This window comes from Mobula birostris, chromosome 18 (genome assembly GCF_030028105.1).
Source record: "Mobula birostris isolate sMobBir1 chromosome 18, sMobBir1.hap1, whole genome shotgun sequence".
Classification (NCBI taxonomy): Eukaryota; Metazoa; Chordata; class Chondrichthyes; order Myliobatiformes; family Myliobatidae; genus Mobula; species Mobula birostris.
The window spans coordinates 51,463,373-51,476,814 of NC_092387.1; the positions used below are offsets into that span (position 1 = coordinate 51,463,373).

Sequence of the window (13,442 nt, forward strand, 5' to 3'; positions counted from 1 at the left end):
GTTTACTTCTGCGAACAATCAGCTGAATCAGAAGAGGTCAAGATTTCACAATTTTTTTTGTTTAGTTGCAAGTCAATAGTGTTGATCAAAGTTCCGGTTATCATTAGTTTTTCTTAATGGATATCTGTAAGATAGTTGGTTCTTTCTTCCTGGTTACATTTCAGACACAGTGTCCATGTTCATCAGCTCTTTGCTTGTGTCATATTTCCATTCATGTGGGTATGGGGTGCTCTGCTGCCATTATACCCTCTCATGTGTTTTTTTATCTAGGCATTTCCCTGGTGTTGAGGATGACTTAATCCCAGTGCTGTTCTTTGAATACTGAAGTGGCTGATGAGGCAAATGTGGGATCTGCAGACTCTAAAGGAGCAGCTGGGTGCTTGGGTAGCAAGGGCACTGATTCTTATAGTGTGTCTACTAAACTTCCAGCAAAAGGACTCATTCCTCAATGCCTTTCTACATGTACATTCTCCATTTTAATCTGTTTGGAATCAGGGATTCACTGCTGAGGATGTTGCGTGTCTTCAAAGAAGTTTTAGGAACATCCTTGAAGTGTTTTTTTTTCTGTACTCTTGGTATTTTTCTGTGATGACATAGTTCAGGGTTGAGTTGCAGTGTACACGTTGCCTCAGATTTACTGTGATCACAGTGTCCCCTCCCAGAGCAACATCTCCTAATTATGCTTATTTGGCCACATTGAGCAGGTCATTTAATTCACAATCTAGACACTAGATTTCCAAAATGCTGTCTATTCTGAACTCTGTTATGGGAAGAAATTACCAGCCAGATAGTGGAGAAGGTTCAAGGCCTCCTTTATTCTTGGAAAACTTGACTGTTCGATATGCTGACAGGGCATTTAGGATGGCATTTCCAGAACACTCAGAAGCCAGCATAAATGGTGGAAGGAGCCGACCACTTCACAAGCTGGCTTCGCACCTACCCAACCCAACTGGTAGGTCATTTGGAATGGTCTGTGGTCCCACTTTATCAGTTATCTCGCACCCTGAAAAATTGGAGTGGAATCAAATCATCTTACATCCCAAGAGAATGTCAAGGTGAAAAGGGAATACCATCAGTTTGTCAATACTACTGTAATGCTTTCTGTTTCATATCAGGCAAAGAACCACTGTTTAAAAAAGACAAGCTTTTGTCTTATCCTTTGTATTTGTGTGAAGCAGAATCTAGCAAGATACTGATTCGTCTATGATGTCTCAAAATTCATGAATGTGATTGTAGTATTTTGTTACTATCCTGATAGGAATGATTTATGTGATACGTATGGAGTGGATATTACCATATTTGGAGAATCCATTATAAAATATAAGACAGTCACTTATAGTCCTGTTTTTTTTTGTGATATCACTCTGGAGGAACATTGTATCATAATGCATGCATGCATTTCTAAGTGACAATAAATGAGGACTGCGTGTCCTCATAATCTAATCTAATCTCTAATCCACTGGAGCATTGAGCAGTGGTTTTGTGTTTTACTGGGAGTCCCTTGTCGTTTATTCCTCAATGAAGTAACATCATCAAAAACAGTTCAGCAGAACATTAACATATTGTGGAACATTGTTATCAAATGAGAACTTCTTTGTGGTGTTTCTCAGGATGTTATAAACTATCAATTTTGTTTATGTCTCTATAGTTATGTATGTATGGAGCAAGAACGAGAGCAGAGTAGTATGATTTGAACATTTTTGTTTCCTGAATCATGTTCGTACAGCACACGCTCAGCGACTTAGTGCAGGAGTGAACCAGGCCTGCTGAGATGAATATATGCACACTCAAAAGCCTGCCTAAAAGAGAGAGCTCGGTCAGTTCAATGTGCCACCCATTGGCCACGTGTGCACTGACTCTCCATATTCTCGCAATCAATCTGATACCATACATCTATAATTTAAAGTTGTGATCCCATAATCTGGGATTTCTGGTGGGGAATCGTGCATATGACCAGTGACTGTGTTGTATTCATTGATTTGAGTGTGCTTACCCAACACTAGCTGCTCAAGAACCTTTGAATTGGTACTTGATTTGCTGATATATTAATTTTATGTCTTTGTAGGTCCCTGTCATTCATCACCACAGCAGGCTGCTTCTCTTTCATCCTGCTGGGTTTGATGTACTATGTTATCGATGTGAAGGAGTGGTGGGGTGGAGAGCCATTCATTTTCCCAGGTATGTAGCCAAAATGGTCTCTGTACCCTGTACACTGATTCTCACTCTCACTATACAAGTTGCAGGCACACTATCAATCACAGACTGTTGCATTTGTTTTAGAAACTTGGAAATTACCTTGAGAGCTTTAGGATTCTTTTTCAACACACTGAACCGCAAAGTCCCTGGAATCAAAAAACTCTGAATGCTGGACATCCGGTATTGGACATCCCTGCTGAAGCATTGAAACAAAGTGGTGACAATGTTCAGCAGGTGGGAAAGCATCTGGAGGGAAGGATGGATCCCCTCTTACTCCTTCTATTCTCCTCACTTGCCAGAGGGCACTCCTTCTTCTCTTTCTCCCATCTCCTCTCCTGTTGGATCCTCCTTATTCAGCACTTTACCTCTCCCCCCTATCATCTCCGAGCTTCCCAATTCATTCCTCCTCCCCAACCACCTACCTTCCCCCTCACCCGGTTTCACCTATCATCTGCCAACTTGCGCCCCTTCCCCTCTCCCCATCTTCTTATTCTGGCTTCTTCCCCCTTCCTTTTCGCTCCCAATTAAAGGTCTTGGCCTGAAAGTCATACCCCTCCATAGATGCTGCCTGACCTGCTGAGTTCCTCCAGCATTTGTGTGTGTTGCTCTGAATTCCTGGCATCTGCAGATTCTCTTGTGTAAAGGCATATATTCCACAGAAAGCTGTGCCGTCCCTCTCAAGCTCCATTAAATAAGTCTAAAAGTTCCATTTTTCCACGGTCTGATGGAGAGCTGAGATCATTATTGGTTATGCTTGTTGTAAATGAGAACAGATGGAATGTGGAGGGTTTAATGAAGGAGGACAATGCCCTGAGACAGCTATTTTCTGTTTGTCCAATACTGTTAAGAAATGCATCACTTGAAGTGAACTGGCCCAGTGCCTCTTTATAGTCAAGCCCATATGACTGTTAAGGAAGTGATATCATGAATATAAATGCACCAATTGGTTAGCCAATTTCTACATTTAGTCTTCATGCTTCATGTTCAACTTGTAAAGCGCAAAGTGAGAGTTCTAGGAACCAATCTACTGAAGTATTGTAATGTCCTTTAAGTCCCCATTGTCGAAACATTAATTTTTCTTGTGATGTGTGATTGAGAATTTACTGTATCTGTACTGAACTGTGATAATGACTGTCTTGTGGTTTGTATCGATTCACCCTGAAAGTTCCACTGGACACACCTGGGATGATTCACCCAATGGAATCTGACCTGATTTGCGTGTCAGCCCTACATGCAATGACTTAATTCCCTGTGCCACGTCTGAATCCTTTCAGAGTAACTTAGACCAAGAACAGCCATCTCAGGCCAACCTTTTCGCTAACTCAGTGCTTGAATGAGGCTTCCAGAAGTCTTGCCTCCTCACCCACTGTACAGCTTCTCTTTTAGACATTCTGTGAGGTCTTTGTACTAAACCCCAGAGTTCCAGGCCTTAACTCCCTGTTATCCAACCCCGTGACTCTCCTGGGCTCCTCATCCTGAGCCTGTTCCATCTGTCAGAATCTACCGCTCCCCTCCAGCTGAAGGAATCAGAAATGAAAGAACTGTTTTTATATTGTTACAACACATAACTGAAAAGCCAGTTTGTTTAAGACTAGAATTTATAGCTATAAATGTCAGATAATTACAAAAAATACAGTTGAAAAAAAATATGCAGGAGAAACCTCAGGGATAATTTTGCCAAACTCAGCACAAGTTGAGGCAAAGGAATACTCAAAGGGAAATGGGTTAAAAAGCTGAATATGTTTTTTCATAACATTATCAAACAAAGTCTTCATGTTTTTAACATCTGTTTTTATTACTTTTAATTCCACCATTATTTGCACTAAGGCCTCTCTTATGTCTCCACGAAGTTTTTTTACTTTTAATCTCTTCTTGTTCTCCTTCCTCCTTTTCTTCATCCGTATTCACTGAGGGGTATGATTCTAACTCCAAATCACTCTCACTTTCAGTGGCAATCAGATCTTGTAGCTCAGTTTGTACCGATTTGCGCATGCCTGCTTCTTTACGCATGTGCAATTCCCGCTTCTTCTTCCTAGAGACTGCTGCCGTTGCCGCTGCCTCCTGTTCTTCAACGCCAGAGACAAAGTGTGTCTCCTCGAAAGGAGATCCAACCTGACCACGAGGTTCCATTGTAGTAGTAGGCCCTTTTTCCTTCCCATCTCGCGGTGTCGTCAAAACAGTAGTCTTCTTCTGTTTCTGTTTACAAGGCATATCTTAAGATAATCTTGAGTAGTTTATAAGTAGTTTTCAAAAGATGTTTATTAACTTTTCTTTATTTAAACGATACTTTACTGATTTTTTTTACGGGAGAGCTGGATTTCCGCGTCTCGATCCTATGTCATCACGTGACGTCCCCCAAAAGCTGAATATGTTGATGGGATTTAATTGCAGAAGGGTGTGAAGAGATTAGTGGGCTGGCCAACAACACCAGCATGGATCTGTTGGGCCAAGTGCCTGTTTCCATGCTGTGAATAAGATGTTATACGAACAATAAACAAACTTAGGGGTCCAACATTTACTTTTCCATCAATGGAATCCAGTTGTAGTTACTCCTGTGGAGTCTGTCATAATCTCATTGGTGAACAGGGAGAATATTTGTGCTGTGAGTTCTTTCTGATTTGTGGTGTTAAAGCTTTGTGAGGTCATAGCACTAGCCACTAGGCAGGTGAAAATAAGCACACACATACACTGTCCCAGCAAAAGAAATAGCCTGAATGATCAAAAATCAATAGTCATCAGATTATCTCTTTCGCATTGGTGGATGAAGGAGAATGGCTGGAATACTAGACTAGGGCTGGCCGGGACATCCCTCTCTATTCCCACTCAGCCATTAAAAATCTGACTACTTGAGCAGCTGAGAGAAATTTTAAGCAAAAGGGACAAAGTAATGGGATATATGAAAGAATGACCAAAGGAAATGAGCAACATACAACTTGGTGGCATCCGTTAGTCTCGTGAGACCATGGATCTGTGCCTGGAAAGTTCCAGGGCGCAGGCCTGGGCAAGATTGTATGGAAGACTGGTAGTTGCCCATGCTGCAAGTCTCCCCTCTCCATGCCATCGATGTTACCCAAGGGAAGGGCAAGGGCTGATACAGCTTGGCACCAGTGTCGTCGCAGGAGTTGCCAGAACAAGGTTGAAGGCAACGTCAGACTGCCTTAGGGACTCCAGCTCCGGATTTGTCCTCAGGGTTTACTCCCGAAGCCTTTCCCATGAGCGGGTATGGCCGCAAGGCAGCGGAGGTTTGAAATCAGAGTTTTCTCTCTCTTAGATGGACTGCCTTCCCAGGCTGACGAGCTCCATCTACCCGAAGCAGAAAGAACTCAGTGGGTCAGGCAGCATCTATGGAGGGGAATGGACAGTTGACATTTTTTGGTTGAGACTCTTCATCTGGTCCATTTCTCTTCACAGATACTGCCTGACCTACTGAGTTCCTCTAGCACTTTGTGAGTTGTTCCAGATTCCGGCATCTGCAGTCTCTTGCTTCTCCATAGGAAATGAAGAACTATTTGAATATCGGGCTGAAACTGTTCAGGGAAGGAATCTTTGAAGGTAGGAACTTGGTTAACAAAACGTCAGTGATAGAGATTGCAAATGTGATAGATGGTGGGTGTGTATAGTAGGGGTTTGCTGAGCAATAACATTAAAACCTGACTCCAAGCTGATCTGAGGCCAAGCTGTACAGTATATCCACATGTTGAGAAAAAGAAGCACAAGAAATTTTGCAGTTGCTGGAAACCCAGAGTAACACACACACAATGCTGGAGGAATTAACTCAGCAGTGTCTATGGAGAGGAATAAAGAGCCAAAGTTTCGGACCGAAATCCTTCATCAGAAAAAGAAACTGCTTCATTTGGTTCCTGCACTCTCCTAACTGTCATGCCCTGTCATGGAATACAGAGCCTCAGTGCTAGTTTTCATGAAGATCAGCCCAATCCAATACTAACTACGGATCATCTATTTTTTAAATGTAGAACTATAGAATGGTTACAGGGCAGAACAGACCATTATGCCCATCATGTCAATACTAGTACTCTACCAGAACTACTCTAATTCAAAGGCTCAGGTCGGGTAGCAAGGCACAGTAGGACAATAGAGGGAGTCTCTGGTAGGCAAAGGAGATTAATGAAAATCCTACCTATTCTGTGTTGATTACAGGAATGAATTCAATCCTCATTTATGTTGGACATTCTATACTGGGTGGATACTTCCTGTTCAGCTGGGAAATAAGTACAAGAATACTCATGCAACACACATCAAAGTTGCTGGTGAACGCAGCAGGCCAGGCAGCATCTCTAAGAAGAGGTACAGTCAACATTTCGGGCCGAGACCCTGACGAAGTGTCTCGGCCTGAAACGTCAACTGTACCTCTTCCTAAAGATGCTGCCTGGCCTGCTGCGTTCACCAGCAACTTTGATGTGTGTTGCTTGAATTTCCAGCATCTGCAGAATTCCTCGTGTTTACAAGAATACTCATGCTGAGCGCCTACTCTAGGATCTAGTGGGCATTGCTGTTTGGGTTTTCATTGCATATCTGCTGTATAGAAAGAGATTCTTCTTAAAAATGTAATTAGACTGGAATAAATGTCACCAGGTAATTTGGTTCGAATGAAGTTTTAACAAGTGTATAATATTATCCATTGCTTCCTCTTTTTTTCATCTTTGAGCCTGAACTTACCTTGATAATTACCTCTGGGTGACTGAATAAATTATCCTGTTTTCATTCCTTTATTTATCTGAGGTTCCATTCTCTAATTAAGCTGTTTTTATATAACAAGTAAATCTTGTGCTGTGATGAAAACCATGAAATTATCCTTTAGGCACAGCAAGCTATGGATAATCGACAATTAGAAACATCATCCCAAAGCATTTCAGCTTTCTCTGAAGTACAGTAATGGCTGCTGTGTGGGGAGATTAAGTACTGTCTGTAAACCAGAGGGTAAAATTACCTGAACATCACCATAACAATGCAATAAAACCTTAAGCTCAATTTGACACACCTTATTAAACTGATTAAAAATTCCACACTAGTTACCTTTGATGCAGATCTTTCAATTCAGTGTCGAATGCTGAATAAGTGGTCAATTGCAGTCCACTGCAACATAGAACACAGAACAGTACAGCACAGGAAAAGGCCATTCAGCTCACACTGTTGTGCCGAACCTGCTAAAAAGTAAATCAAAAACTCCCAAAAACTAATCCCACCTACCTACACGATGATCAATCCCTCCATCTGCCCATCTAAACATCTCTTAACAGTAATATTCACGAGAGGCTGGACATGAGAAAAGTAAAGAGTAAGATTTAAAGACAAATATAAACAAAAACAAAAGCACAATGGTCTGAATAATCTCCCTGCTCTGAAATGTATTGGCCTCTACCAGCATACCAGGCATCCACCACTCTGTAAGTAAAAAAAAACAATCACATCCCCTTTGACTTTCCCCCTCTCACCTTCAATGCATGCCCTCTGGTATTAGACATTTTTGCCCTGGGGAAAAAGATGCTCTGTCTTCTCTATCTATGCTTTTTGTTACCTTTATAAACCTCGATCAGATCTCCTCTTAGACCCTGCTGCTCCAGAGAAAACAGCCTGTTTGTCCAGCCTCTCGTGAATATGCTCTCTAAGCCAGGCAGCATCTGGTAAACCTCTTCAGCACCTTCTCCAAAGCCTTAACATCCTTCCTCTAGTGGGGCGACCAGAATTGTGTACTATTCTCTAGTTGTGGCCTAAGCAGACTCTTATAAATTAATTGAGTTGTCTAAATTGTGTTCACTTCAGACCTAACCAATAGGCCATGTATCTCTCATACAATTTCAGAGCAGGGAGATTATTCAGACCATTGTGCTTTTGTTTTTGTTTATATTTGTCTTTAAACCTTACTCTTTACTTTTCTCCATTCATGGATTCATTTTAACCCTTTGATTACAGAACTCCACTGTTAACTCTCTCTCAGCTCTAATTTTTGGAACCTCTGAAATTTATTTCTACCAACACCTCTCATAACTTCTCCCACAAGTAACCTTCTTAGCCCTACTTGTAAGCTCAAGCACTTCACATCTTTTTTCATAGGAATTTTTCATAGCAAATATTCGGAATGGTTAAGATTTGAACCAGACTACCAATGATAATAGTTTCTGTAACTATTACTAAGCTAATTGCAGGGGACCCAGCAACGTGCCAGTGATTGTCCAAATTGCAGAGAGTTGTGAACACACGTAATGAAAACCAGCCTCCCCTTCATGGACTCTGTCCATGTGTCTCACTGCTTCAGTAAAGCAGCAGAAGATTCAACAGCCTGAAAGCAGGTTAGCACCAAGCTCAAGGAAAGCTTCTATCTCATAATTAAAAGACTATTGAAAGGACCTCTTGTGTGCTTAGATGGACCCAACCTCACAATCTGTTTCATCGTGGCCATGTACCTTGCTGTCAGTCTGCAGTGCACATTCTCTGTACATGTAACACTATATTCTGCATTCTGTTATTGGTTTTCCTTTGTACCACCTCAAAGAACTTGTGTGATGAAATGATCTGCATGGAAAACTGAGTTTTTTCATTGTACATGCAACAATAATAAAGAAATTTACCAATAATACTCAAGATGCATGTAGATTCACCCGAGTTATGGCTGAAGAATTGGTGCATGGGCTGGGTTTCACATTCCTGGATCATTGGGATCTCTTCTGGGGAAGGTACGACCTGTACAAAAAGGACACCTGGACCTAAGGTGGACCAATAACTTGTGGGCAGCTTTGCTGGAGCTGTTGGGAACTAATTTGGCAAAGTGGGGGATGGGGCAGTCGGTATATAAGAAGATGCAATGTGTAGTGAGGCTGTGAGGAAGGACATGCAAGTAATAGGGAAAAATTGCAGACAGTGATGTTACTCGACTCGAGTGATCGCACTTCTAAATTGCCTCAGTACATCATGTGGATGGTAAGTACTGCATTCACAGAGTATTTGTTTTGGGACTAAACACTTAAGTGTGCTGCAGTAAGCTAAATGTTGTTGAACTGCTATAGTAGAGCTGTAGTCATCAGAAAAGTGGACTATATTCAACCACACTCTGGATTTGAGCCATGGCTGAAAGACTTTGAGGAGTCGCCACAGAACATTCAATCTCAATTCTGCTCTTATTTAAAGGACTGGTCCAATTAAATTGGAGAGGAATTTTGCAATGGAAATGCCATTAGCTGCCAAAGGGATAGGAGATGGCTATTATCTGGTTCTTGTGCAACAAAATATGACATGTTATTTATTATCTGCAGCCAGAATTCTGTCCATAGCTGCCGCATGGGGTGATTTATTTTCTTTAGAGTATTGTGCATTAAATAGTTACTACAAAACAAGTCTCTGTTCTTTAAATAGTTCATTATTTATTCACCTCATTGAGATGTAATGAGGTACATTATAAATGTATGTATTTTTCAAATTTCTGCAAGCTTGAGTTCATGTTTTACAGATTAAACCTGGAACAAAACTTACAAAAATAATGAAGGCATAATTAAAATAATGATATATTTGAAGTACCAGTTAATAGGATTTGGTGCTCAAAGAAGGTGTATTGTATCTGAAAGCTAATTGACCCTGTCAAAAATATTGGTTATCATTTTTAGGAATGATAGAATATTCATACTAAACCATAATTATGAAATTGGCTCTTTGAATGGTAACATACACCCAGTGACCACTTTATTAGGTACCTCTTGTATTAAATAAAGTGGTCAGAGCATGTTTGTGGTCCACTATAGCCCATCCACTTCAAGGTTTGATGTGTTGTGCATTCAGAGATGCTCTTCTGCACACCACTGTTGTAAAGCTGTAATTAGTTAAGTTGCTGTCACCTTCCTGTCAGCTTGAACCATTCAGTCTAGCCATTCTCCTCTGACCTCTCTCATTAACGAGCTTTTTGTCCACAGAACTGCCGCTTACTGAATGCTTATTATTTTACGCAACATTTTCTGTAAACTCAAAAGACTGTTGTGCATGAAAACCCCAGGAGATCAGCAGTTTCTGAGATACTCAAACCACCCTGTCTGGTAGCAACAATCATTCCAGGTCAGTCACTTAGATCACATTTCTTCCCCATTCTGATGTTTGGTCCAAACAATAACTGAATCTCTTGATTGCATCTGCATGCTTTTATGCATTGCGTTGCTGCCACATGATTGGATGGTTAGGTGATGGCACTAATAAACAAGTATACAGGTATACCTAATAAAATGGCTACTGAGTGTATATCAGCAGTTTATATTAATGTTATCTGTCAGCTAGATTACTATTTGATGTAATAATTTAGTTATGAGGAAATGCCAACTTCAGGTTTCGAATGAAAGAGTCTATCAATTCACCTTCTAATCTCATCTCAAGTTATCTTTGGAATAGTTTTAGTTTTGAGCTATCCTTCTACAGATCAGTAATTGGTAACTGTATCTTAGAAACAATAAACCAATGAAAAGCTTGTTTGTTTACCATGCAGACAGATCATTCCATACATAAGTACTTTGAAGTGGTACAAAGGTTAGAGAAAATGTTCAGTGCAGGAAGACAAATGAAGTGGAGGGACCACGATGAGGTAGAATAGGAATCAAAATCAAGTTCAATATCACTGACATAGGTCAGAAAATGTATTGTTTTGTGTCAGCATTACAGTGCAATACATAAAAAGACTATAAATTACAAATTCAATTAAATAAGTAGTACAAAAGAGAGCAAAAATAGTAAGGCACTGTTCATAGGATGGTTCACTGTCTGTTCAAAATTCTGATAGCGGTGGGGTAGAAGCTGTTCCTAAAGCATTGAGTGTGTCTCTTCATGTTCCTGTACCTCCTCTCTGATAGTGGTAATAAGAAGAGAGCACATCCTGGTTGATGAGGGCCCTTAATGATGGATGCTGCCTTTTTGAGGCATCGCCCTTTGAAGATGTCTTTGATGCTGTGTAGGCTAGTGCCCGTGATGGAGCTGGCTGTTTGCAACCCTCTGATCATGTGCAGCAGCTCCTCCGCACCAGATGGTGATGCAAACAATTAGAATGTTCTCCACAGTAGGACTGTATCAGTCAAAATGAGATAGGTTGAGGTAGGTTGCGAGATCAAGAGTTCAGTTTTGTTACATAAGAAGTCTATTCAACTTATAACACTGAGATAGAAGCTGTTCTTCACCCTGGTGGTACGTGTTCCCAAGCCTTTGTGTCTTCTGCCTGAATGGAGCAGGATGAAGAGAGAAGAACTGAAAAGGAAATGGCCCTGATTATATTGGCTGCTTTCCCAAGGCAGCAGGAAACGCAGTTTGGTTTTCATGATGGACAGGGCTCTGCTCACAACACTCTGCAGTTTCTCAGTAGTCGAGGTGTGATTTATTCAGATTTATTGCACAACTTGCTGTGTGTCCAGCTGTTGAGGCGACAGCTCAGTAACCTGATTTACTGTCAGTTCTCATTATCAAGAGCAAAGACTATGTGTGCTTCCTGATCTTTCTTTCTCTCATTCAAGTGGGGGTCCTAGCAATGAGAGAAAGATTAGCTATATTTGTGAATGTATATTGAAACATCAAAGCATAGGGTGAAGTGCATTCATTGCATCAAAACAAATCAGCAAGGATTACATTGAGGGCAACCCGCAAGTGTTAGCGCTCTTCTGGCGGTAACATGCCCACAACACACTTGCCCTAACTGTACATCTTTGGAATGTGAGATGAAACTGGGGTTCCTTGGGGAAACCACTCGGTTACAGGGAGAATGTACAAACAAGTTACAGACAGAGGCGGAAATCGAACTCCAATCAGTGATCGCTAGCGCTGTTAACAGTGTTATGCTAACCATTAGATTTGTTAGTACCATTCTTGGACTCCATGACTCTGCATTAACTTTCCCTAACGTCATTGTAGCCCTCAGAATGGAGATTGAGCAGTCTGAGAGATTGATTCATCACGTTCACTTCTTTGCATCCTGAAACTAAGAACATCCCCCAGCAGCCGAGCCTAGAATGAACACGGATCTAGACTGGCGATATGTGATGAACACCAAAATGTGATGATTGAAGGTAACTGTTTAAGAAAAAACATAAAAAGAAACTTGCAAGGGATAAGAAAACTAAAACATGAAGTATTTTAATGCTGGTTATGTTATGTGCAATATACTATTCTTCGAAAACTACTAATGATACTAAATACTAAGAGTAGGACAGATGCATTGAACAATTATTTTGTTTATTATTGGAGAACCCAAGAAACTAACACTGAACAAGAAATAAACACAAGAGATTCTGCAGATGCTGGAAATCCAGAGCAAAGTGCTGGAGGAACTCAGCAAATCAGGCAGCATCTCAAAAGAGGAATGAACAGTTGACATTTCAGGCTGAAATTCTTCAAGCGATTTTGATTCGACAAAAGTAATGAATGTAGAATTATGGTTAAGAAGAAATTAATGACACTGTAGAGCACTAAATCCTCAGGCCCAGTGGTTTCCATCCAGTTATTAAAGGAAGTACAAATGAACATTACAGGTGTCCAAAGTATAACTTTTTAAAGTTCTCACAATCCTATATATTGGAAAATTGCAGATATAACTGAAATATTTGTGAAAGATGAGAGAGGGAAATCAGAGAATTATAAACTACTTTACATGGTTAATGAGGTCCAAGAACATCTACTTCCCTTCAACCATTCAGTTCTTGAACCATCTGGCACAATCCCAATCACCACACCTTGGCACGAAAATAGACTTTGTTTTTTATTGTTTGAATTATATTCCTTATGGTAAAATTTGCCAATAATTTCTGTTTAATTGATGTTTCTCTTTTACTATTGCTCTTTGGTTCTGCTATGTGCCTGTGATGCTGCTGTAAGTATGTTTTTCAATACACCTGTGCTTACATACTATAACAATAAACTTGACTTTGACCTTTGACCATTTTCACAAGAGTCTTTAGTTACACTTGGACTAACATCCTGAAACCTTCAGTCAGTCAGAGAAAGTTTGCTTAGATTTGTAAGGGAATGTCATATGTAACAAGATGTGATTAAGTTAGTTGCTGTTGTAATGTTTATGGATGTTATTTAATGGATTTCCAGGAATCTCATGATAAAGTTTGCTAAAACTGAAGCTCATGGAACAGAAGACAAATGATTGGGTAGGTTAGAAAAGCAGCAGAATGGAGACAGAGGAAAGATAAGGGGCAGGCATTCAATTTGAGAGGATGTGATTGCCAGTATCCCCCCACAATCTCCTCTGGTAACATACCTATTCA

General features: G+C 40.6%; 1 protein-coding gene across 1 annotated transcript in view; it reads left to right on the plus strand.

Moving 5' to 3' along the window:
- LOC140211885 (heparan-alpha-glucosaminide N-acetyltransferase) overlaps positions 1-6,765 on the plus strand; it is a 349,860-nt gene extending 343,095 nt beyond the window's left edge. The window contains 3 exon segments of the mRNA XM_072282072.1: positions 2,066-2,178; positions 6,355-6,427; positions 6,657-6,765. Of these exon segments, the coding sequence (XP_072138173.1) occupies positions 2,066-2,178; positions 6,355-6,427; positions 6,657-6,765 (295 nt within the window).
- The last annotated feature ends 6,677 nt before the right edge of the window (positions 6,766-13,442 follow it).